Source organism: Rhinoderma darwinii, chromosome 9, assembly GCF_050947455.1.
Source record: "Rhinoderma darwinii isolate aRhiDar2 chromosome 9, aRhiDar2.hap1, whole genome shotgun sequence".
Lineage (NCBI taxonomy): Eukaryota > Metazoa > Chordata > Amphibia > Anura > Rhinodermatidae > Rhinoderma > Rhinoderma darwinii.
The window spans coordinates 84,656,661-84,683,784 of record NC_134695.1 but is presented as its reverse complement, the minus strand read 5'-3'; the positions used below and the strand labels follow the sequence as shown (position 1 = coordinate 84,683,784).

Genomic DNA, 27,124 nt, shown 5'->3' with positions numbered 1-27,124 from the left:
AGTATTATAGTAGTTATATTCTTGTATATAGGGGCAGTATTATAGTAGTTATATTCTTGTATATAGGGGCAGTATTATAGTAGTTATATTCTTGTATATAGGGAACAGTATTATAGTAGTTATATTCTTGTACATATGGGGCAGTATTATATTCTTGCATATAGGGGCAGTATTATATTCCTGTATATAGGGGGCAGTATTATAGTAGTTGTATACTTGTATATAGGGGGCAGTATTATAGTAGTTATATTCTTGTATATAGGAGCAGTAATATAGTAGTTATATTCTTGTATATAGGAGAAGTATTATAGTAGTTATATTCTTGCATATAGGAGGAAGTATTATAGTAGTTATATTCTTGTATATAGGGGCAGTATTATAGTAGTTATATTCTTGTATAATGGGGCAGTATTATAGTAGTTATATTCTTGTATAATGGGGCAGTATTATAGTAGTTATATTCTTGTATATAGGAGCAGTATTATAGTAGTTATATTCTTGTATATAGGGGGAAGTATTATAGTAGTTATATTCTTGTATATAGGGGCAGTATTATAGTAGTTATATTCTTGTATATAGGGGCAGTATTATAGTAGTTATATTCTTGTATATAGGGGCAGTATTATAGTAGTTATATTCTTGTATATAGGGAACAGTATTATAGTAGTTATATTCTTGTACATATGGGGCAGTATTATATTCTTGCATATAGGGGCAGTATTATATTCCTGTATATAGAGAGCAGTATTATAGTAGTTATATTCTTGTATATAAGGGGTAGTATTATAGTAGTTATATGCTTGTATATAGGGGCAGTATTATATTCTTGTATATAGGGGGCAGTATTATATCAGTTATATACTCGTATATAGGGGCAGTATTATAGTAGTTCTATTCTTTTATATAGGGGACAGTGTTATAGTAGTTATATTCTTGTATATAGGGGGCAGTATTACAGTAGCTATATACTTGTATATAGGGGCAGTATTATAGTAGTTATATTCTTTTATATAGGGGACAGTGTTATAGTAGTTATATTCTTGTATATAGGGGGCAGTATTATAGTAGTTATATTCTTGTATATAGGGGCAGTATTATAGTAGTTATATTTTTGTATATAGGGGCAGTATTATAGTAGTTATATTCTTGTATATAGGGGCAGTATTATAGTAGTTATATTCTTGTATATAGGGGGCAGTATTATAGTAGTTATATTCTTGTATATAAGAGCAGTATTATAGTAGTTGTATTCTTGTATATAGGGGGCAGTATTATAGTAGTTATATTCTTGTATATAGGGGCAGTATTATAGTAGTTATATTCTTGTATATAGGAGCAGTATTATAGTAGTTATATACTTGTATATAGGGGCAGTATTATAGTAGTTATATTCTTGTATATAGGGGTAGTATTATAGTAGTTATATTCTTGTATATAGGGAGCAGTATTATAGTAGTTATATTCTTGTATATAGGGGCAGTATTATAGTAGTTATATTCTTGTATATAGGGGGCAGTATTATAGTAGTTATATCCTTGTATATAGGAGCAGTATTATAGTAGTTATATTCTTGTACATAGGGTGCAGTATTATAGTAGTTATATTCTTGTATATAGGGAGCAGTATTATAATAATTATAGTCTTGTATATAGGTGGCAGTATTATAGTAGTTATATTCTTGTACATATTGGGCAGTATTATAGTAGTTATATTCTTGTATATAGGGGGCAGTATTATGGTAGCTATATACTTGTATATAGGGGCAGTATTACAGTAGTTCTATACTTTGTATATAGGGAGCAGTATTATAGTAGCTATATACTTGTATATAGGGGGCAGTATTACAGTACTTATATACCTCTATATGCATTTTCTTGACCATTCAGGACAAGTAGAAAGGAAATAGTTAGATTTATTTGACACGTCAATGAATGAATGGTCCTCAGAAGTAAAAATTTCTTAGAGCAGTTGTCACTTCACTTCCACCACTCTTGGCAGATCATACAAAATGCAATACTCAATAGGGTACAAGTAGGAACTTAAGAGAAAAGCTCCTCCTGGGATAAACAAGACATGAAATCATGCTACATCTTGATATCTAATTGGAGAGGAACAAAATAATGTTTTTATAGAGCCAGGAAGGATGTAGATCTTTATATGAATGGTTATTTGAAAACACACAAGGTTTCCTTGACAACTCTGCATTTGGCACATAGGACATGTAGTCATCAGCAACTCTCAGTAGTGCAGCCACAGGCTTTAGGCCTATAATTTAATACAGTAAAGACTTTATTTTATCTGTAAGATTGTTTATGGTGCCATTGGTTGCAATATCAGTTATGACTGGAATTGCTCGTTAGGCAACCCCCCATATTTTAATCAGCATGGTGGAGATGGTGGGGTGCCGCCACTGCTGGAACCTCACCCTTCCCCAATGATAAGCTTTTCAAATTCAGATTTTGCCTATCACCTTTCAGGAAAAGATCTATACTTCCTACAAAAGATTCCTTTTCTAAACTTGTATTGCTGAACCATATGGCTGTGCAGTGTACACAAACCCTTCATCTGAATACTTGGAACAGCGCTGTGATTCAGTATAATAGGACCCCTTTGAATTACATAGTAATGTATTACTAATGCGTACATCATGCTGCGTTTTACAGCTGTATTTCTGCTGAGGACATACTGCGGGTGCAAAACAAGCAGAAATTGTACGGTCTCTGCTCATTTTCACTTTACTTTTATTGAGGCGCATCTTGGCTTAAAAAAAAAAAAAAAAAAAAAAAAGCAAAAAACTCTTGTTCTATCATTACATGCCGAGTTGCCCTTACATATCAGCAAGTTGTGCTCCTGATCTTTCCTGCTCTTGTAGCTGTATCCAGGAAGTATAAAGTCTTGGCAACCAATTAAACAGCTATGGACCAATTATTTTGTCACAGAGTCACCGAGGCTTCATAGAAATGCATAGCTTCTTCTCTACTGCACTCCCTGCTTTCGGTGGATTATATGGTTTACACTAAATTCAATACAGTCTCTGATCTAAGGCAGCGATGACAACCAGACTACGGCTTCATTCCGTGAATTTTACATACTTGGGCTTATGTTGAATTTTGCTCAGTGTTTTGCTCTATATACTGGCATATATATATATATATATATATATATACACACACACACACATACACACATATATATGATATAATATAAGACGCATGGAGACCTAATGATATACATGGATACACTATGGTTACTAGGAAATACTCTGTGCTGCTGTGAAACCTTGCTCCTTCCACTATGCTACTGTGTGCCCATCATCTTGTCTCCCCAGTTTCTCTCACAACATTAAACAATTAAGTCCGGTCTTCACTATCATCATCACACAAGTAGACCGGGTCGACAACAGGGGTCAGCAACCTTCGGCACGCCAGCTGCTGTAGAACTACATTTCCCAGCATGCCCTGACAGCCTTCAGCTGGAAAAATAAAGCGCTTGGCTGTCAGTGCATGCTGAGAGTTTTTAGTTTCACAAAAGCTGGAGTGCGGAGGGTTGCTGTCCCCTAGTCTACAAGATCTTCTTTCTCTGTCTGCTGAAATACTCTGTGTTGCTGGAGGACCCTCCTCCTTCCACGATGTAACTGTCAGTATACCCATCCAATTGTCTCCATTCCTTCCTCAAATAATGACACTGCCTCTCATGCGTTCTCACTGACATCATCACATGAGCGCACAGGGGGGGAAGATTTTCTTCACTCCTCCGCTAAAATACTCTGTGCTGCTAGTAACCCTACTCACTGCCATTATGAGACCTCACAGGTAGATAGGCGAGGACCAATGAGCTCATTCTTCAAGAAACATTGGAAGTTTACAAAATTATACAAATCATCTCATTATTACTATGACGGATAAGAATTTTTATAAAACAATATTTATGTGGCATCCGGTAATTTTGTTTTTATTCCCGGTTGACAAACTAACCTCCCCGTAACCTCGTAGATATTGAGCTACTTATATTTCAGAGGATTTAATTAACATTCTTGAGAGAGGACAGCAGGACATCATTTATATCTATACAATAGAGAGCAATAGACACTGAATTGTAATGGCTTCTGGTTTAAATATCTCGGCGCTGTTGATAGAATGCTGACTCCGAGCCTCCAAGAAGCCGCCTTGCATTAATAACGCACTCGCACATATGTCCTGTCATCTTCTGCTTCCAGTAGATTAACAGATTCATCCTCGGCTCCTTCAGCCTATTTCACAATGACTGCACAAATTACTCGGCTGAAAGGAAGGCGAGGAGATGTGAACAGCTTTTCATGGGCCCTCACAAGATGCTCTAAATCTGTTTGATTTTAACAAGCAACTTGACGACTGGAAGTATAAAGCAGTCTTCCTGAAGTTTGTTTAATGTGCGTATCTCAGCAGTGCTAGAGACGAGCCGCCAGATATCAGCATATTTAATATATCGGAAGTTAGAATTAACCCGACGGACACAGGTAGCGGCTGGTCCATTGACCTGCAAAAAAAAAACGTACTCTGATTTGTGATCAAACCGCATGTCAGAAAAGCCGCACCTTGGTCAGACAGGGGCGGCTACGCGCGTCTGTACCCTAGGGGCTTGTCGACACGTAAAGGATTTGCTGCGGAATTGCGGACGGAAAATACGCAGCGGAATACAGTAGAAGCAGAGCGGGTGCGATTTAAGAAATGTCCACAAGCTGCGGAAAAATTCAGTCCACAGCAAGTCAACTATTAATGCACAAAGTGGACTGATTTCCGTAATTTTTCAGATGTGCTGCGTAATTTGCTGCGGAAACGCTGCAGAATTTCTTACAGCAGGTGGAAATGACATCACAGGAAGAAGAAATATCACCATCACTCAGCACATGAAAAAAATGCACCAAAAAATATGCACTTTTTTTTGCAGCGGATTGTCTGCTAGTTGATGTGGAAATGCTGAGGACATTTTCTGCAGCAAATCCGTTATGTGTGGACAAGCCCTAAGGCGGAGTCCTCATGTCGCAAATATGACATGGATCTGAAAATCATTAAAAAAAAATAAAAAATCTGTGAAAAATCCGCAACGCGTGAACTCAGCCGTCAAACGTTAAGTTGCAGAAATTTTTGCAAAAAAACTTAGCCGCGTGTGGATCTACAAATGGTAACTTTCACTGTAAAGCATTTATTCACCTTTGAACATAGATACTTTACACAAACATATTCTGTATTATTTATCATATACTGATCTGGAGTTACAGCCTGTACTATACTCCAGAGCTGCACTCACTATGTACATACATTACTTATCCTGTACTGATCCTGAGTTACATCATGTATTATACTCCAGAGCTGCACTCGCTATTCTGCTGGTGGAGTCACGGTGTACATACATTACATTACTTATCCTGTACTGATCCTGAGTTATATCCTGTATTATACTCCAGAGCTGCACTCACTATTCTGCTGGTGGAGTCACTGTGTAGATACATTACATTACTTATCCTGTACTGATCCTGAGTTACATCCTGTATTATACTCCAGAGCTGCACTCGCTATTCTGCTGGTGGAGTCACTGTGTACATACATTACATTACTTATCCTGTACTGATCCTGAATTACATCCTGTATTATACTCCAGAGCTGCACTCGCTATTCTGCTGGTGGAGTCACTGTGTACATACATTACATTACTTATCCTGTACTGATCCTGAGTTACATCCTGTATTATACTCCAGAGCTGCACTCACTATTCTGCTGGTGGAGTCACTGTGTACATACTTTACATTACTTATCCTGTACTGATCCTGCGTTACATCCTGTATTATACTCCAGAGCTGCACTCACTATTCTGCTGGTGGAGTCACTGTGTACATACATTACATTACTTATCCTGTACTGATCCTGAGTTACATCCTGTATTATACTCCAGAGCTGCACTCACTATTCTGCTGGTGGAGTCACTGTGTACATACATTACATTACTTATCCTGTACTGATCCTGAGTTATATCCTGTATTATACTCCAGAGCTGCACTCACTATTACGGAGCCGTTTTAATGGAAAACAGCCCCTGATTTTCAGCCGTTTTTTAAGCAACTTGGCCGTTTTTTTAGGCTGTTTTTCTATTGAGTCAATGAAAAACGGCTCAAGAAGTGACATGCACTTCTTTTTTACGGGGCGGTTTTTGTTACGCGCCATTTTTAAAAACGGCACGTAAATAAAACGCCCGGTGGGTACGGAACGCTGTTTTTCCCATTGAAATCAGTGGGCAGATGTTTGGAGGCGTTCAGCCTACGTATTTTCAGCTGTTTTTTGGGACGTTTACCCTAAAAGTTTAGTACATTGTATGAGCTCAGAGGACAATTTCACACAACCATAGTACAGATCTGTGCAATATTGATCTGTTATAAGGCCCGTATGGAACACTTTGGGCCCTTATTGTATCTGTTTGCCTACATTTATAAACAGGTACATAATACAAAGCAATTAGATCTTTGGTTCCTTGTATCAGTTTTTCCAAATCTCTACCCAGTGTGTTTGGGCCATTCATTTGCATAGCAGACAACAGTCCGTTCCTTTCCGGAACTCGTTTTATGTTTTAAATTGCAAATTCCCAAGTTGTTGTGTGGGTGTTCCTGGGCAGAGGAGGGGGGCTTACATGTCCTGCAATTCGGGATACAAACATATGTATTATTTTATAAAGTATGAGGTAAATATTTAAAGGGGTATTCCGGTTACTCAAAAACCTAAAATAATTTATTGTTCTCCTATATACTCTCTAATCTAATACGTGTGGCTGTGCTGATATTCCACCTTACCTAATTTTCCTCTCAAAAGGCTATGTTCACACGGGATATTTTCAGCCGTTTTTCGGGCCATAAACATCCTGAAAAACAGCAGAAAAATCAAGAGCAGAACGCCTACAAACTTTCAATGGGAAATACGGCGTTCTGTTCTGCCGGGGCTTTTTTTTTACCTGTGCATGTCACTTCTTGAGCCTTTTTTCATTGACTCAATAGAAAAACAGCCGTAAAATACGCCGCAAAAAACACTAGTTGCTTAAAAAAACGTCTGAAAATCAGGGGCTGTTTTCCCTTGAAATAGCTCCGTATTTTCAGCCGTATTTTGTGAAGATTGTGAGGACATACACTACCGTTCAAAAGTTTAGGGTCACTTAGAAATGTCCTTATTTTTGAAAGAAAAGCAGTTTTTTTCAATGAAGATAACATTAAATTAATCAGAAATACACTCTATACATTGTTAATGTGCTAAATGACTATTCTAGCTGCAAACGTCTGGTTTTTAATGCAATATCTACATAGGTGTATAGAGGCTCATTTCCAGCAACCATCACTGCAGTGTTCTAATGGTACATTGTGTTTTCTAATCATCCATTAGCCTTCTTAACACAGTTAGCAAACACTTGAAAACCCTTGTGCAATTATGTTAGCACCGCTGTAAACAGTTTTGCTGTTTAGAGGAGCTATAAAACTGACCTTCCTTTGAGCTAGTTGAGAATCTGGAGCGTTACATTTGTGGGTTCGATTAAACTCTCCAAATGGCTAGAAAAAGAGAGCTTTCATGTGAAACCCGACAGTCTATTCTTGTTCTTAGAAATTAAGGCTATTCCATGCGAGAAATTGCCAAGAAACTGAAGATTTCCTACAACGGCGTGTACTACTCCCTTCAGAGGACAGCATAAACAGGCTCTAACCAGAGTAGAAAGAGAAGTGGGAGGCCCCGCTGCACAACTGAGCAACAAGACAAGTACATTACAGTCTCTAGTTTGAGAAACAGACGTCTCACAGGTCCTCAACTGGCAGCTTCATTAAATAGTACCCGCAAACCGTCAGTTTCAACGTCCACAGTGAAGAGGCGAATCCGGGATGCTGGCCTTCAGGGCAGAGTGGCAAAGAAAAAGCCATATCTGAGACTGGCTAATAAAAGGAAAAGATTAATATGGGCAAAAGCACACAGATATTGGACAGAGGAAGATTGGAAAAAAGTGTTATGGACAGACGAATCGAAGTTTGAGGTGTTTGGATCACACAGAAGAACATTTGTGAGACGCAGAACAACTGAAAAGATGCTGGAAGAGTGCCTGACGCCATCTGTCAAGCATGGTGGAGGTCATGTGATGGTCTGGGGTTGCTTTGGTGCCGGTAAATTGGGAGATTTGTACAAGGTAAAAGGGATTTTGAATAAGGAAGGCTATCACTCCATTTTGCAACGCCATGCCATACCCTGTGGACAGCGCTTGATTGGAGCCAATTTCATCCTACAACAGGACAATGACCCAAAGCACCTCCAAATGATGCAGGAACTATTTAGGGAAGAAGCCGGCAGCTGGTATTCTATCTGTAATGGAGTGGCCAGCGCAGTCACCAGATCTCAACCCCATAGAGCTGTTGTGGGAGCAGCTTGACCGTATGGTACGCAAGAAGTGCCCATCAAGCCAGTCCAACTTGTGGGAGGGGCTTCTGGAAGCATGGGGGGAAATTTCTCCCGATTACCTCAGCAAATTAACAGCTAGAATGCCAAAGGTCTGCAATGCTGGAATTGCTGCAAATGAAGCATTCCAAGACAAAAGCAAGGTTTGAAGGAGAAAATTATTATTTCAAATAAAAATCATTATTTCTAACCTTGTCAATGTCTTGACTATATTTTCTAGTCATTTTGCAACTCATTTGATAAATATAAGTGTCAATTTTCATGGAAAACACAAAATTGTCTGGGTGACCCCAAACTTTTGAACGGTAGTGTACCCAAACTGTTCCAGCAGCGATGCTTTTTCTTACTGATCTAACATGGCGGCGGTGGCGCCTCTGTTACCACGTGACCTCCTCACCTACATATCCCATCATACCCCACCGCACAAATCTGTCTGCTTGCGCTTTCACAAGATTCTTTGCTTCATCATTGGTTAGAAGCAGGGAGTCTCGTGTCCTAAACCTCGATTTTACTCTCCGGCACCCATAGCATCCTGCGTCACCTAGTAAAGATGGCGAGTGTTTTTTTCAGTCAATGCGCATGTACTACCAGAGACTACAGGTTGTAGCTATCAGGAACAAAGAACAAAAAAACAAGATCAGGGTACCATAAAAGTTATTTTATACCGACGGAACGATGCAAAATGGGTTATTACAACTAATTAGAGACGTTTATATTTTGTAAAGATGTATGACATAGGTCCTAATTAAAGTAGCCGGATTAGGCCTCATGCACACGGCCATATGTGTGGCTCCAAATACGGTGCCTAAAGAAATCTAAGGGTCCATACTGTACCACTGTGAAACAGGCTCTGCTACTTAGTACCTTCAAAAAAAAAAAATAAATAGTATCGAGACGTAACATGTATATTAACATGGCACTCTCCTGGCAAGTGTCTGCCCCAAAGAAACAGGAATATTGTACTATGCCTGTATAGAACCTTTTAGAGGTATGGCCTATGGGTATGTTCACACGGCTTATTTTCGGCCATTTTTCAGGATGTAAACAGTTGAAAAATGGGAAGCAGAATGACTCCAAACATCTACCCTGTGATTTCAATTGGAAAAACGGCGCTCTGTTCCAACGGGGCATTTCTTTATGCGCCCATTTTGATAAACGGCTGCGTAAAAAAACGCCCGTGAAAAAGAACTGAATGTCACTTCTTGAGCAGTTTTTCATTGACTCTATAGAGAAACCGCTGCAAAAACGGCCGCAAAAACGCTAATTTTAATAAAAAACATCTGAAAATCAGGAGCTGTACAGGAATGTAATGTGAACAGAGCTTTATAGGGGTATTCCCATTTTAGGGTATGTGCACACACGGGAAAACAGCTCCTGAGTTTGAGTTTTTTTAAGCTGCTCGCGGTTTGAAGCGTTTTTTACCGACGTTTTTGGAGCTGTTTTTCTATAGAGTCAATGAAAAACGGCTCCAAAAACGTCCTAAGAAGTTACTTGCACTTCTTTACGTGTCGTTTTTGGAAAATACGTCGGAACAGAACGCCGTATTCCCCATTGAAATCAATTTTCAGGTGTATTTCGAGGAGTAAATGAGCCGGAAAATACTCCGTATGAACATACCCTTACACATTTCTTGTATTTCCGCAGGTTATGGCATAAGTGTGATAGGTGCAAGTTTCAACTGTAGGACCTTTACCTGTAAGGCTACATTCACACAGGGCAGAGACGCTGCGTAAAAGTACACAGTGTATCCGCCCTGGCGGCCGCGAGGAATTCCAGCCGAAAAAAACGCACCAAATTGTGGTGCAGTTTATCGTCCGGAATGTCCGCTGCGGAAAACAGAAAAGGAAAAAAAAAAGTGCATGCTTACCCCCTGACGTCCTGCAGACCGGCTTCCTGGGATGACATTTCATATCATGTGACTGCCGTAGCCTGTGATGGGCTACAGCGGTCACATGGGATGAAATGTCATCCCAGGAGGCCGGCCTGGACGAAGCAGCACAGAATTCTAGGTAAGGATATGATTTATTTTTTTGGGCGATTTTTGCTGCGGAATCCCAGTTTTTTTGCCGCAAAAATCACATCTGTTATTTGTTACGGGTTTTACCTCCCCCATTGAATTCAATGGGGAAAACCCGCAACAGAAAAGTAGTGATTGCAAATACAATTTACATGTTGCAGATTAAAAAAACTCTGCAGGTCAATTTCTTATTCAGTCAATTCCTTATACAGACAAACGTGTCCGTTTGTAAAAAATGGACACGTTTGTCATGCATTGCGGTTCCGTGTGGCATCCGTGTTTGTTCCGTGTGGCATCAGTTGTTGATGTCTTTATGTGCAAATTTTTTTTTAAATTATATTTTTCCCTCTTCATTTCTATGAACTTGTGCGTGAATCACGGACATCACACGGATGTGCGTCCGTGTGCAGTCCGTGATTTTCACACACCCATTGACTTCAATGGGTGTGTGATACGCACAAGAATAGGACATGCAGTGAGCTTCACGCAACGGAGACATGATGCGTGAAAGACACCACGTCTGAATGGCCCCATTGAATTGCTTAAGTCCGTTGTTTTACCAGCCATCACACGGACGTATTACACGTTCGTGTGAATAAGGCCTTATGGGGCCCATTTCCTGATAGAGGAGGGTCTTGGAGGAGAGTTTGACCTGTGTATATGCCATAAACGTATAAGATGGAATTCCCCTGTACAGGAGCTCTCCTACAATTTACAATTTCACATGCCATAAAAGGTATATTTACATGAGTTGTGTTTTTTTGTTGCTTTCTCGCAGCAAAAAAAAATGCATAAAAAACTACTAAGGCTTCGTTCACAAATCCATCAGGGCTCTATTCTGACGTTCCGTCGGAGCTTCCAGTCAGAACGGAACCCTGACTGAAACAAACGGAAGGTTTCCGTTTCCATCACCATTGATTTTAATGGTGACGGATCCGGTGCCAATGGTTTGTCTCCGTTATTTAAGGGTTCCGTCATTTTGACGGAATCAATACCGTAGTCGACTGCGCTATTCATTTCCGTCAAAACGGCGGAATCCTTGCACAACGGAGACAAACGAAAACCATTGGCACCGGATCTGTCACCATCTAAATCAATGATGATGCAAACGGAAACCTATGATTTCCGTTTGTTTCAGTCAGGCTCCCGTTCTGACGGGAAGCTACGACAGAACGGGACCCTGACGCAGATGTGAACGAAGCCTAAACTGTAAATAAACCCTAAATGTCGCATTAGTGGGTGTGGTCTAACTGCTGGGACCTCCTTAGAATGGACATGCCCATCCAGGTCTCCTATAATTACTCTCTATTATAATTTATTGGAGATCGGAAAACAGCTCAACGCACTAACTTGGCTGTTTCTGTATCATACATGTTCAAAGGCGAATGACGAGTACACATATACAGGAATGGGAGAATACTTAGGCCCCATGCACATGAACGTATTTTTGTGGCCACAATTCACCCGCAAACCTGCGGGTGAATTGCGGCCCCATTCATTTCTATGGGCCTATGCACACGACCGTGAATGCACACGATCGAAAAATAGGACATGCTCCAGAATTTCTGGCACAGTTCTACGGCAAGGAATACCTATCCGTAGCAGTACGGAAATGTGTCCGCGGCCAATAGAACCGGGCGGGTTCGTAATTAAGGACCTTATTGCGGTCCGCAATTACGAATATTTTTTACGGTCGTGTGCATGGGGCTTGACCCTTATCGGCATTAGTGGGATCCGGCAGTCAGGCCCCCACCGATCAGACATTTCAAATCAATGTACCATAATAGAGAATTAGGGGGGAGCCCCCTATGATTTGTTAATTTTCCTACCAAAGAGTAACAAAGTTGCAAACAATAATTTGCAAATGATAATGTTCTGAGTGGTCTCCAGGGAACGCCATAAGGATTTTTCTATTAAAACTTGCTGCAGAATATGATTGTGACTCTCCCCATAATTCACAACAACAGATATTGATAAAGAGACACAAACCAGCTGTAATTGTGAGATCCCGGCGTACACCGAGGAAGTAATTACACGTTTATCCCGATTCAGCAGTCAATCTATCACCGATGCGTCCTATTCATAGTCAGGGCGGGTTCCGGCTGAATGTGGGGCGAGTACAGGGAGAGATATTGAGAATCTCTGTATTGAACGAGAAGTCTGCACTAAAAAGAAATCCGGATTTTCTTAGCGAGATCTGTTTCTGGGAAAGCTGGATGACCTACATGGCTGTTGGTTTCCTATTAGGCCCTGTTCACACTGTGTTTTTTGCAGGTGGAAATCTGCTTCAAAATTACAGATTTTGACCTGCCTGCACGCTGTTTGCCGCGTTTTTTTGGCCACGGCCATTAAGCGCTGCGGGCAAAAAGCACAGCGAAAAACGCTTTCTCTGCCTCCCCTTGATGTCAATGGGAGTTCAGAGATGGAAACGCCCAAAGATAGAGTTCGTCTCTTCTTCCCGCGAGCGGTTTTTACCGCTTGCGTGAAAAATGCCTCCGATTGAAATCAATGGGAAGCGATTTCGGACAGTTTTTTGCTGCGTTTTCCACTGCAATAAAAAAACGCTAAGTGAACAGGGCCTTAGATTCCTGAATGGCAAAGCCTAGTTATGTGGCAATATAGGAGAGCGGCGCATAATAATGATTAACCAGTCCGATTTGCTGTTCAGGACTCTAGGAAAGTAGAGTGAAAGCAGTTCACCAAGTCAAGTGTTTCCGTATTGATCCACAGATCACAACGCGGGTATTACGCAGGACTGATTATCACGATACAAGTACTGCCTGACCGGAGTCTATTCACACCTTGCAATTTTATTGCATTTAGTGCGATTTTGCTGCTGCCACAAAGTATTAACAAGCCCTAAGGGTCCATTCAGGGATTGCAATTTAGGTGTGGGGTTAAATCGCATAAAAAGACCGCACGCGCTTTGCTGCGTTTTCCGTTGAGGGTACAGTAAAAAGTCTTATTTGCGCCTCAAGGTCTGAATGGACATTTAGGCTACATGCACACGTTGCGTAATTTGATGCGGAAAGTCCGCAGGTGTACGCACGCAATTCCGCAGCTAAAACCGCACGTGCGTTTTTTTATGTTCTTTTAGGTGCGGTATTTACATTTTGATGCGGAAATAGGTGCGGTTTTATGCTGCGTATTTTGGTGCGTTTTTCTTTAAGACTAGTCAGATACAATTTGAAAGCGGAAACGCAAGATAAATGGACATGCTGCGGATTTTAAAACACGCACTGCAGGTCAATTTACGCGCTGAAAAAAATCTGCACCGTGCAGATGAGATTTCTTGAAATCTCATTTACTTTGCCGGTACTGTATTACGCTGCGAATTTGCCGCACGCAAATACGCTGGGCAAAACCGGACGTAATACGCATCGCGTGCATTGACCCTAAGGGTATGTTCACACTACCAAGTTTCAGACGTAATTCGGACGTTTTACGCCCCAAATTTCGTCTGAAAAAACGGCTCCATTACGCCGACAAACATCTGCCCATTACTTTCAATGGGTTTTACGATGTACTGTGCCGATGTCCTGTCATTTTACGCGTCGCTGTCAAAAGATGGCGCGTAAAAAAAGACGGCTCGTCAAAATAAGTGCAGGACACTTCTTGGGACGTAATTGGAGCAGTTTTTCATTGACTCCATTGAAAAACAGCTCCAATTACGTCCATAATGGATGCCACGAAAAACGCGAGTACGAGCAATTACGTCTGACATTCAGGAGCTGTTTTCACCTGAACAACTCCGTAATTTCAGACGTAATTGGCGTTGCCGTGTGAACATACCCTTAGGGTGTCCGTACACAGAACGCACACGTGTAAGCTCAGGTCAGTGAAAATTTGTGGCAAATTCATACAAAACCAGGGTGGACAGGACATGCGACAGTACTGGTGCATTCACACGGTGCAGTTGAGGTGCATTTTTTTCTTTGCGGTTTTGAAGCCGGCTGCGATTGATGTCTCACGTAGAAGAAGGTTTACTTATTATTTTGTTTTCTAACGTGGCAATACAAAACCACCTACTGAGGTGGAAGACGCAACGTGTTCAACTTGCATTGGCAACGGCGGTTTTCCTCCTATCATTTTCATGGACTATGCCGCACCACTGGTTATAGCGCATTTTGGAATTTCTGATGCGAAACCGTGGGACACCCCGCTAACAACCTGCATATTGAAAGGGAAGAACATCAAATCAAAAGCGCATGAGAACTGCAAAATAACCACTAAATTACCGCAATAAAAAAAAAAAAACGCACGTTGGTTCCAACCAAAAGACGTTCTACCACCACAAATCAACTGCTCCGTGTGAAAATAACCGTATGAGTTTATTAACACGCGGTGGTCACCTTGAGACTTATTTCACTTAGGGCTTGTCCACACGCAACGAAATTGCTGCAGAAAACATCTGCGCCAATTCCATTGAAAGTCAAAGGCTTTCCGCTGCAGCAAAAATGCACCATTTCCTGCGGTTTTTACTGCAGTAAGTGGCACGTAAATTGCAATTCTGTCCAGTTTCCGCAGCAGTTATTGACGTGCTGTGGTCCGAAAAATACGCACCACAGGTCAATTTCAGCTCAGAACTTTTACGCAGCGTGTGGATGAGATTTGTTAAGTGTCACGCACTTTGCTGCTACGGTATTCTGCTGCGTTCTTACCATCTGCAATTCCAGGCGCAAAAATTTGCAGCAATTCCGTTACGTGTGGATGAGCCCTAAAAATGCAGCGGCATACGAATAAACAATCCACCAGCACCCAAACCAGTCTATGGTCACCGCGCTTACCGGTATTTCTGGAGACTGACAATGGAGCCTCAGTGTTATTGAGGGAGCTGAACATGAAGGTTATTAGCGGCACCTGCTACAGGCAGGTGTTAGCATGACCCTCCCCATCCCCAAAATGGCTGCCACTAATTACTTAGACGGTAGCCCTGACCTCATGCAGCAAGTGCACTACACAAGTAAACATTCAGAGTGCAAACTCCCAGCGTGAGCAGCATCAGGTTAGTCATAAACACCCCAATATTACACGTATAGTAAAATGACAGCCTCGTGTCATAGGACAGGCCCTAATACCCCCCCCCCCCCACTACCTAAATAATAATAATAATGGTCGCTACACCTAAAATGGCCTCATGTATAAAAACAAGAGCAAATAGAGGCCTGGTTGCCAATAGAAACCAATCGAAATCCAGTTTTCATCTTCCTATGCAGTTTAGAAAAATGAGAGACGTGATTTGATTGGTTGCTATGAGCAACTGCTTCACTCTTTTTCAGCTGTAGTGTTTACACAAGACAACTAATCACGTAACAACTTTCATTCTCTCAGTCCAGCTCAGAAATTAAGAGAATCGATCTGATTGGTTGATATAGGCAAAAGCTTCATAGTGCTTATACAAGACAACCAATCACATAACAGCTTTTATTCTGTCAGTCCAGATCAGAAAATTAGATCGTCTAATTGGTTGCCATGGGCAACTGCTCCTCTTAATGTTTCAAATATTTATGCGGTAGAAGTTCCCATAGCTTGTCAGAACACAAGAGACTTTACATTGTGTTGTATTAAATTGTGTTGTCGGCCATTTCAAGCTGCTAAGTATTGTTCGTGTTGTCAGCCATTTCAAGTTGAGGCTAGAAGATACAGGAAGTGTGCTGTGCGCAGGAAAAAATCTTCCCTACAATGACCGTCTTATCTCCAGTATTTTTCTGGTAAGCTCTTTAAACTTTCAGCGCAAATGATGTTTATGAATGATGATTATTTGCTGTTATACAGCAATATTTTTGTTATCTGCGTCCCAGGTTCTGTTCCGTTATTGGAGAATACCAAAGCGCCGGATTCGTCGCATAACTGAAACTAATGGAGCGTAATGGAACCCCTTGAGCCTCATTTATCAAAACTGTTTAACAGTAAAACTGTCTCTGTTGCCCATAGCAACCAATCAAAGCTCAGTTTAGTTTTTCCAGAGCAGTGAAAGCTGCACTCTGATTGGTTGCTATGGGTAACAATGACAGTTTTAATAAATTAGGCCTAGTGACTCTAATGAGTTTCTGTCACTGCAGATGTATTTATTTTAGGGGGTCTTGTCTCTGTAATCATTGGGTCTGTATTTATTAAGGTGGTCCGGTCTGGGGTCTGTATTTATTTTAGGAGGTCTTGTCTGTATTCATTGGGTCTGTATCTATTAAGGCGGTCTGGTCTGGGGGTCTGTATTTGTTTAGGGGGACTGTATTAATTTGAGGTTGTTATGAAGGGGCGCGAACGCACTATTTGTAACTTGTATGCCAAAGCTTGGGGCATATCCTACATAAATGGGCAGAGTGTCAGTGTAAGGTCACGCGGAGCGGCCCTGACACGGTCGCAACACGGCCAACAACCGCGCCAGCACCATGTTCGGCGCGGCTGCCAAACACCCTGTTAATGGCCGCGAGTTAATGCGGGTAAAACGTCACTTTATCTGGAAAATCGTGCAGCTAACAACTAATACACCCTTTATGGCCACACGATTTTGCAGGTAAAAGGCCGTCCTACCTGCAATAACGCGTGGCCATTAACAGGGTATTTGACAGCCATGCCGAACATGGTGCCGGCGCGGTTGTTGTCAGCGTCGCGACCGTTTCAGGGCCGCTCCGTGTGGCCTTACCCTAAAAATGTTGCGTTGTGCGCTGCTTCATTTTCCTGACGTCTCCTCTCAAATGTTGGCACGTAAGGTTTTAATGGTCATCAATTCTGTCATTCCGAGCAAAATGGTGAATAAGTGCAGATTTGCTCTACGTTTTTTGTCCGCACTGCTATTATACATAGTTTTAACGTAGTTTCACCTGTGCAAAGCATGGCCAAAAATCACAACTTACTAGTGCGATACGTTGTATGGGGTCACTTCACAATGCAGCAATTATTCATTTTTAATTTGGTATTTTAAAGTGTAATTTTTCTTAAATCTGCATAAGTAGTTGAGGAAATGTACAACTACTTTGTTTTACTGTTTTCGTCTCGATGTAACAATTTTTCGCATTGTTATCTCTGTCTATTCATAGTCGGAACTATTTTCATTGGTTGCCCTTGGAAACAGACAGCAGTTCAGCTCTACCTTGCTGTCAGACATGTGACTTGTCAGCTGCTGTGACCGTGTCACTGGGGGAAATGTCTTAAAACTAGGAAACAAAAAAGGGAAACTATTGCCCAGAGCATCCAATCAGATTGTCTCTTTCATTTTCAAAAGGGCCATTAAAACATGAGCTGGAATCTGTTTGGTTGCCATAGCCAACTACTCCCCTTTTCCGTTGCATCAGTTTGGATCGATCTGCTACATGACTTCAAATGTATCTTTGCTCGTCAAACTTTTATTTAAATATGTATTTACCTTTTACAAAACATTCTTACGGCTTAGGCTTCGTTCACATCTTCGCCATGGTCACGTTCCGTCAGAGCTTTCCGTCGGAACGAGGCCCTGTCTGACACAAATGGAAACAAAAGGTTTCCGTTTCCATAACCATTGATTTCAATGGTGACGGATCCGGTGCCGATGGTTTCCGTTTGTCTCTGTTGTGCAAGGGTTCCGTCGCTTTGACGGAATCGATAGCGTAGTCGACTACGCTATCGATTCCGTCAAAAACGACGGAACCCTTGCACAAGGGAGACAAACGGAAACGATTTGCACCGGATCGGTCGCCATTGAAATCAATGGTGATGGAAACGGAAAACTATGGTTTCCATTTGTGTCAGTCGGGGCTCCGTTCCGACGGAAATCTCAGACGGAACGTCGGAACGGGGACCTGACGCAGATGTGAACGCAGCCTTACATATAGGTATAATCTATATAAATAGTTGAATAACTTTGTACATTACATTAGTTACAGCCTGTATAATAATCCAGAGCTGCCTTCACAGTTCTGCAGACTTCAGAGCTGAAATCTCCCAGCATTCTCTGCTGGTTGAGAGCTTGCTCTGGTGATTTATATTTAGAAAGTGTCATCTTTACACCAGACACTGTACAGTCATCTGATGTAGGAAATATGAAGTTTCCCCCTGCATTAGTTCAGCTGAGCTGTTAAGCAACAGGCTTGTTGATTGTTTCCAATGACAACCAGAAGAGCCGTGAATGTCGTCCTGACATAATACATATGCTGGAACTCCGCGTCCGTGTGACATAAAAGCAATGTTAATGCATTTACAAAGTTACTCAACATTTAATGTAAATAACATCTATATATATATATATATATATATATATATATATATATATATAAACTGTAAAATGGTGTTTAAAGGTCCCTGTACATAACATTCCCATGTGCATAGACCCTGTACAGCAGCATGCGGCGTCCTTTGGGGCCCATCTTAAAGGGGTTTATCCCACCATGACAACTTATCACCTAGCCACAGGATAGGTGATGTGTTTTGATCACTGGGGGCCCCAACAGATCAAGAGAATGGGGGTCCCGAGTCCAGTGAATAAAAGGAATGGCGGCCTCCAATGCGCACTGCCGCTTCATTCATTCTCTATGGTACTGCCAGAGATAGCCGAGGGCTGTACTCGGCTATCTCCGGCAATCCCATAAGGAATAAAGCTAGTGGCAGCGCTCATATGTGACCGCTTCCGTTCATTCAGGTGACTCATAGTCCGCGTTCTCTTGAGAGTTGGTGGTCCTAGCGGTGGGACCTCCAGCGACCAAACACTTATCACCTATCCTATGGATAGGTTTTAAGTTGTTGTGGTGGCATAACCCCTTTGACTCTGTGTGCTGCCATATGATGTCTCAGTTTGGCACTATATTCTGCTCTAGAAGCAATGCTGCCGGTTAGAATACCTCCATAATATGGCATGGGTTGGAACATAACCTCTGGGTGCCTCTGTATAAGATTGGAGGCACAGTATGGGCCATGGCAGACTGTGGGCACCATATTACGGTCCAACAAGAGTCCTTAAAGGGGTTGTCTCGTGAAGGGCATATGGATGTTATAGTGGGGGAGTCTGAAGAGGTGGGGGGCTGTACTTGTCAGATATAACCCAAATTAGAATGGATTTAATGAATATGGTATTTTGCAACCATAAATGTGGCACCGCCGTCCCATCAGTAAGTCCCACCCTTTCGAATAGCCCCACCCCCTTTTACTCCCCAGCGGCATAGAATCTAGACATCGCCCCCTGCACCTCCTATATTATAAATACAATGCCCGTGTATTGGAAATCTCATGTGAAGGGACGATGCATTTATTACAATGTGGCAAATCTGCTTTATTATTAGTCTGAAGGTCAAACAAACTGTAAATGTTCACATTAAATCAAGGAAGCCGGAGCTCTGAGCGCAGTCATTTTCATCGATCCACAAAAAATCATATCAACGGAATGAGATATGAAAATATTTTCAATGATTCACGATGTTTTCATTTTTTTTTTTGTTCAGAAAGTTTTGTAATTAAATTGCATTTATACCATGTGAACAATATTTCAAACTTAACATATAAATATATTCTTTATAGATAATGAAGTCACTTTGTAACTACATTGCATTACTTATCTGACCCACAGCCTATTACTATAATCCATTCACAATTGTGCTGGTTGCTAGGGGAATCAGTCATCAAGCCTGTTGACAATCCCACCTTCCAGGTACAGTTAGTTTTCCCTACGTATGATGACTTTATAGTGCATGGTGCAGAGACGCTACTTCTGTGGAGGCACTGAATCACCAGGTGACGCTGGGAGATTTCAGCTCTGAAACCCACAGAATTATGTATACATCTCTGGAGTATAGTACAGGATATGTAATGTATGTACACAGTGACTCCACCAGCAGAATAGTGAGTGCAGCTCTGGAGTATAATATAGGATGTAACTCAGGATCAGTACAGGATAAGTAATGTAATGTACATAGGAAAAAGAAGGAAAAAATCCAGCGCTGTGTTTGATTAAAAAGGAAAACTATTCCCAATTTTATTGCAGAAAATGGTTAAAAATTGCATGGAGACGCAGTCTCAAGGTATATATATTGAGCGGGCTGGATGACCTTGGCCTACGCGTTTCGAGCAAGCATGTTGCTCTTAATCATGGCAAAAAGAATAGGATCAGTACAGGATAAGTAATGTAATGTATGTACACAGTGACTCCACCAGTAGAATAGTGAGTGCAGCTCTGGAGTATAATACAGGATATAACTCAGGATCAGTACAGGATATGTAATGTAATGTATGTACACAGTGACTCCACCAGCAGAATAGTGAGTGCAGCTCTGGGGTATAATACAGGATGTAACTCAGGATCAGTACAGGATAAGTAATGTAATGTATGTACATAGTGACTCCACCAGCAGAATAGTGAGTGCAGCTCTGGAGTATAATACAGGATGTAACTCAGGATCAGTACAGGATAAGTAATGTTACTTATTTACAAAATTACTTAACATTTTATGTAGATTATGTTTAAAAGTAAACTGTAGATAACCTTTTAAGCTTTAAAGGGATTTTTCCCATAATAAACTAAATCTATTAGATTTGCCATAATATATCTGTCTCTATTTTATGAAACACTACTCCAAAGCTAGCACTTTGCTGAAACAGTGAAACATCCCTAATCAGTTGAATGTTTTGCAATCCCAAATACTGATCTGACGCATCGGTGGGATCCCAGCAGTCCGGCCTCACTATATGTGGCATATCTAATTGAGCTTATTATGGGAAAACCTCTTTAACAATATCCTACACATAGTGGTTGTAGGTGGTAGCCAACTTGTTGGTTAAACAGATGCCAGAGAAGCGGTGTCAGTGTTATCTGAATGCTGATCATCCCCTCCCCCATTGGAATATCAAGAACATTTGGCAGAACCAAACACGTGTGTAGAAGTGAGATCAGCGATGATAAAGTAGTTGTCTTCTTTAGATAGCTCAATATTTCCTAATAGGGGTTAACAGAATGCAGTCCTAATGCTTAGGGACCCCCCTCTAATTGCTAAAGCAAAGATCTGTGTCCACCTGGCTGCTACTTAAAGACCCCAGGCGTCTATTGAGGACAATGGGCTCTCCGTATTTTCAATAGGTGACCTGTAATGCTTTATTTTCCCTGCAGCAGTACTCCTGCAGTCAGCTTGTCTCATTGTGACCCACAATCTGAAAAGGGCTTCTCCAACCCATAAAAAAAACGTTTAGGGTATGTTCACACGCACTAATTACGGACGTAAATCGGGCGTTTTTGCCCCGAATTACGTCCGAAAATAGCGCCTCAATAGCGCTGACAAACATCTGCCCATTGAAAGCAATGGGCAGACGTTTGTCTGTTCACACGAGGTGTAATTTACGCGCCGCTGTCAAATGACGGCGCGTAAATAGACGCCCGCGTCAAAGAAGTGACCTGTCACTTCTTTGGCCGTAATTGGAGCCGTTATTCATTGACTCCAATGAATAGCAGCGCCAATTACGTCCGTAATGGACGCGGCGTTCAAGCGCCTGCACATGCCGTTACGGCTGAAATTACGGGGATGTTTTCAGGCTGAAACATCCCCGTTATTTCAGCCGTTACGGACGCCCTCGTGTGAACATACCCTAAAAGAAGTCCCAACAGCGGTATCCATTGTTATTGCATGGGAAAGCAGTAGCTAACAGGTGGAGGTCTGAATACCCCTTTAAAGGCTATGTACACCTTTGAAAACGAGTTGTTGTTTTTTAGGTTTTTTTCCCCCATAAGAACGTGTATCAGTGTGTTTGGTGCAACTTTGTAATTACATTTTATTAAAAATTATTTTTACTTTTGGAGATACAGCTGCTTTGTATCCTGTATACAGAGCAGCTGTATCGTGCGCGGAGACCTGAATCCGTCAGGTCAGCGGACTGACGGTTTCAGTGGGTCCTGTGTGTCTCTGACGCGCAGGATCGAGCTGTTATCGATCACATATAAGTTCATTACTTAGATGTGATCGATTACAGGTGGATCCACGAAAGCACCCGCTCACACTGAATCCATCAGTCCCACTGACCTGACGGATTCAGGTCTCCGTGCACGATACAGCTGCTCCGTATACAGGATACAAAGCAGCTGTATCTCAAAAAGTAAAAATAATTTTTAATAAAATGTAATCACAAAGTTGCACCAATCACACGGATACACATTTATATTTTTAAAAAAACAACACTTTTTCACAGGTGTACATACCCTTTAGGTATTACGTGGCACCCATTGAAATCAATGGCCTTATATATAATAGCTGGATATGGCGGGTTTACTGGACAGAGATCCTTCTCTATTACCTCCAAAATATAGATGTGGGGGTTGTCCAAAACTTGACAACCCCTTTAATGGAGTCACAATAAAGCCACCCATAAATTTGAGATTACCATCCCCCTCCCTCTGCTCTGTATAGACATAAACCTACAAACTCCGACAATCTCAACGTTCAGGTTCACGGTAAAGTCTTTGAGTGGTCGGAACGTCCAACCGCCATCCTGCGCCATTGCGGCTGTGCCTGAAGTCAGGATTGTAGCATTGTCCCTGGGTATGTGATGCTTAATCTTTAAGTGCTTGGATGTGGAGCTACATAAATAAAAATTAAATGATAAAACATAGTGGGAGAATGACGTCGGCGCATTATGGAGGACGCGATTCAGGTAGATTTGCTTTTTTTTTAATGTCCTGGGGGAAGTTCCGCATCATTTCAATCAGCTAGGTGGTCTCTGCGAATAACGCGGATTAAACCGTAATGCCAAGTAATGAGCAAAACATGAATGTTACGTGGGATTAGGAAAACACAATGACTTCTCGTCTTGTATACAAATGTGGCTGCTGCGGGGATCCTTCTCAGAGTTAACCTGTTAGTTGCTGAATAAAATTGACAATGACTAAATATTGTACAGTCAACAGCAACAAAGGAGTAAGCAAGAACTTGGTATAGCGATCTCTACCAGATAATTTCAATGATTCCCGATATGTTCACAATACGTTTTACCACCATGTTCTGCGTATGCTTCGGGAAAGCTCCAGGCGTATACGTGAACATATCCATAAGGCCCCATTGATCTGGCGTATTGCAAAAAGGCATTCGCTGGGCACTTTTCTTTGCGGTATCGAATAGCATATTCGATTACGCTATTCCACGCATACACATATAGCAATAAAATATATATATATATATACAGCTCGCCTATAGGCGATTAATGCCACTGTATCCCTATACAATGGCATACGCCAGAGCCTTCCACCGGAGGTATACGTCAGGAAATGTATTCCCGATATGTATTTCCACTGAAGGACTCAATTGCAATGTGAACGGAGCCTAATATTTACATTAATGCCTGTAGATGTAGTTAGACCTGGTTTAACTGCTGTGGTACCACAAGTCTCAGCAAACCCTTACAGATGCCAGCCTTGTCAGAAGAATGGATGACCATTCATAGCTTCCCCTGAATAGCACGTAGTATATCAGGAATAACTTGCTTAGGCTTGAGTATAATTAAATATATTTATTGGACGTTTCCCCTTAAAGCCCATGAGTCTTCCCTTTGTCTTAAAGGCATATTCCAACTTTATGCATTGATGTTAATGCACTTCAAGATTCTAGAAAAACTGGTTTACAACCCTTGTGCATGCCATAATGACAGCCATGTTGGTTTTCACCCAGCTTTCCCAGAAGCAGATAACGTAGAAATGGCTGAATAGAGCATTAAAAGAGTGAAAGGGGAGAGCGCTTTCCATATCTCCGAGTTGTAGAGAGTGTGTTATATCGCTCTACCCCACCACAGGCATCCTGGTGGAAAGAGACTAGCGTTCTAGTGATTAGGGGGTCCCAGTGCTTGGACCCCCATTAATCTAACATTTATCACCTTTCCTGTGAAGTTGACAGCTGGAATGCAACTTGGTCATTCACTCTTCTATTCATCCATTTCTAATTTATCTGTTTCCAAGAAAGCTGGGTCAAAATCATCATGGCTGCCATTATAGTTGGCACAGGGGTTGTAAGTTACTTTTTCTAATGTCTAGAATCAGAAATTGTTTTTTTTTGTGCAGTAACATCAGTGAATTCATAGGCATATTTGTTATTCAGGAGTCTGGGAAAGCTGGGTGATGACCCTTGTGGGGAAAGTAATAGCATCCGTATTTACTGACAAGGGTAGTGGATGCAGTAACTATCTAGTACATGTGGTATATAAAACAGGAATCACCTTAAAATAAACTGAATAAATAAATCCATTCCATAATAATTAAAAGAAGCCTGTTCCTTTAAATCGATAGGCATTGTATTGAATATATACTTAGTGTGCATATTGCAGTATTGAGATCTGTTGGTCATTGTCCCCATAATCAATAATACATATAACAAGCAGAATATATATAATATATATACACACACACACATACACACATACACACACACACACATACATACATACATACATACATACATACATACACACACACACACACACACACACACACACACACATTGGTTTCTTACCAGCTCTGTCCAGCACTTTGATCAGACACTCATAGTTGTCAGCTTGTTCCCTGTCCAGGGTCCTGATCACAGACACTTCCCCATCCTCCCCATTCACTTCAATAGGAGTCTCTTCTGCAGAAGGAGACACCAGTTCATACCAAGGGTCCTGGAAATCTCTGGACACCAAGGTAATGATGACCGAGCCAACAGAAGTATCCTCAGGGATGGATATAGCAGTGAAGGACTCCGGTAGCTCAGATGACCTCTTTTGCCTGTACAGCCCCAGAGCATACTCTTCTTTCTCAGCTGCAGAAAACTTTTTGACCCTTGGACAGATCTCCACTTGTAAGGGTGCACTGACCAGAGGTGGCTGCCCATGATCCTTGGCGAATAGAGTCAGATTGATGGTCTTCTTGAGGTTTAGGATGGACTCCACCAGGACCACCTGTCCAGTTTTGGGAATGACAAAGAAATAAGAGCTTGCAGGGTCAGCAAAATAAACCAGGTCTGCATTGGTGCCCTGATCTGGATCCTCAGCCCTGGCACTGTACACCACAGACTTCAGCCCAGTGGTCTCATCCAGGTTGATCCTTGATTGATTGTTGGAGCAGAACTTGGGTTCATTGTCATTCATGTCCAAAACATATACAGTGACCAATGCCAGTTCTGTTACTGTGTGTTCTGGAGACAGACAAAGTTTGCAGCATAGCCCCAATTTTAAGATGTACTTGGACTTCTCTTCCCTGTCCAGGATCTGTGCAGTTTTGAGGGACATCTGAGCATACCTGTGGTGGAAGTAGACCTCAAAGTGCGAGTCCTTCTCCCCAATTAGCTGAAGATGCCACTTTCTCCCTGCCACCTTGGAGCACCAGGGCTCAGGGCTTATTCGGTTTAAGTGGATGTTTATACCGTTGACTTTTGCCCCTATTGGTCTGTTCTCCTGGACAGATCCTGAGAAAACTGGTCTCTTGTGCTTTGCTCCATCACTCCAGGCAATTTCAAATGTTACCAAAACCACAAGTGAAGCTTTGAAGATGCCCCACAGCAAGCTGGCAGTGCCCATCATCCCAGCAGTGAGGAAAGTGAGTGCTTCAGTCATCTGAGGAGGGTCATCTACCAGGAGATCGTGGAGAGACGACTCTGAGAAGAAGGCAGATTGATGCAGAATGTAGAGGATTCGCACAAGTGCTTGCAGTTTTCAGTCCCACCTCTGGGTGGAGGGTGATACCATCGTCCTCATTGAAAACATCTGTGAGTTTCCAGATTACAGACGGTTTCACTGCATTTCCCCAACAAATCTGATGTGTAGACAAGCAGCAGCGCAATGGACGGGTTACATGTGAGGTGTCGGTCTACTGAGTCTTTGTAAAGTAAATGTGGACATTAGATGTCAGGTGCAGATATAATATAGTACTATATATCTACAGTATAGCCTTCATATTATCCATCCTGTTCATATTATTCTTCACTGTGCTGGCTCCTCCATTCTTAGTGTGTTAGTTATTCAAGGACTCCCCCCTTACCCCCCCAAGTGTCAGTATCATTAATTATTCTGTCCCCCAAAGTGTCAGCATGTCATTGTTCTAACACCCCAAGTGTCATTGTCTGTATCCCAAGTGTCAGTGCATCCATTGTACAGCCCCCCCCCCCCCCCCAGTGTCATTGAGACATTTTCCGGTCACCCCACGTGTAGTTTGGCCATTGTTTTGTCACCCTTATGCGTCAGCGTGTCATTTTTTTTTACCCTCCGTATGAGTCATCATACCATTGTATCATGATCATCGCGTTTATGTGTCAGCGTGCCATTATTCTGTCCCCCTTATGTGTCAGCGTGCCATTATTATGTCCCCCTTATGTGTCAGCGTGCCATTGTTCTGTCCCTCTGTGTCAGCGTGCCATTGTTCTCTCCCCCTTATGTGTCAGTGTGCCATTGTTCTCTCCCCCTTATGTGTCAGCGTATAATTGTTCTGTCCTTATGTGTCTGCGTATAATTGTTCTGTCCTTATGTGTCAGCGTGCCATTGTTCTGTCCTTATGTGTCAGCGTGCCATTGTTCTGTCCTTATGTGTCAGCGTGCCATTGTTCTGTCCCCCTTATGTGTCAGCGTGCCATTGTTCTGTCCCCCTTTGTGTCAGCGTGCCATTGTTCTGTCCCCCTTATGTGTCAGCGGGCCATTGTTCTGTCCCCCTTATGTGTCAGCGGGCCATTGTTCTGTCCCCCTTATGTGTCAGCGGG

At 41.9% G+C, this 27,124-nt stretch overlaps 1 protein-coding gene across 1 annotated transcript in view; it reads right to left on the bottom strand.

Moving 5' to 3' along the window:
* The window catches only part of LOC142660222 (neural-cadherin-like), a 92,427-nt gene extending 65,777 nt beyond the window's left edge, over positions 1 to 26,650 (bottom strand). The window contains exons 1-2 of the mRNA XM_075836805.1: positions 26,635 to 26,650; positions 24,909 to 26,030 (exon numbers count right to left, since the gene is read on the bottom strand). Coding sequence (XP_075692920.1) covers positions 24,909 to 26,030; positions 26,635 to 26,650 — 1,138 coding nt within the window. The remainder of the gene's footprint in view (positions 1 to 24,908; positions 26,031 to 26,634) is intronic.
* Positions 26,651 to 27,124: the final 474 nt, after the last annotated feature.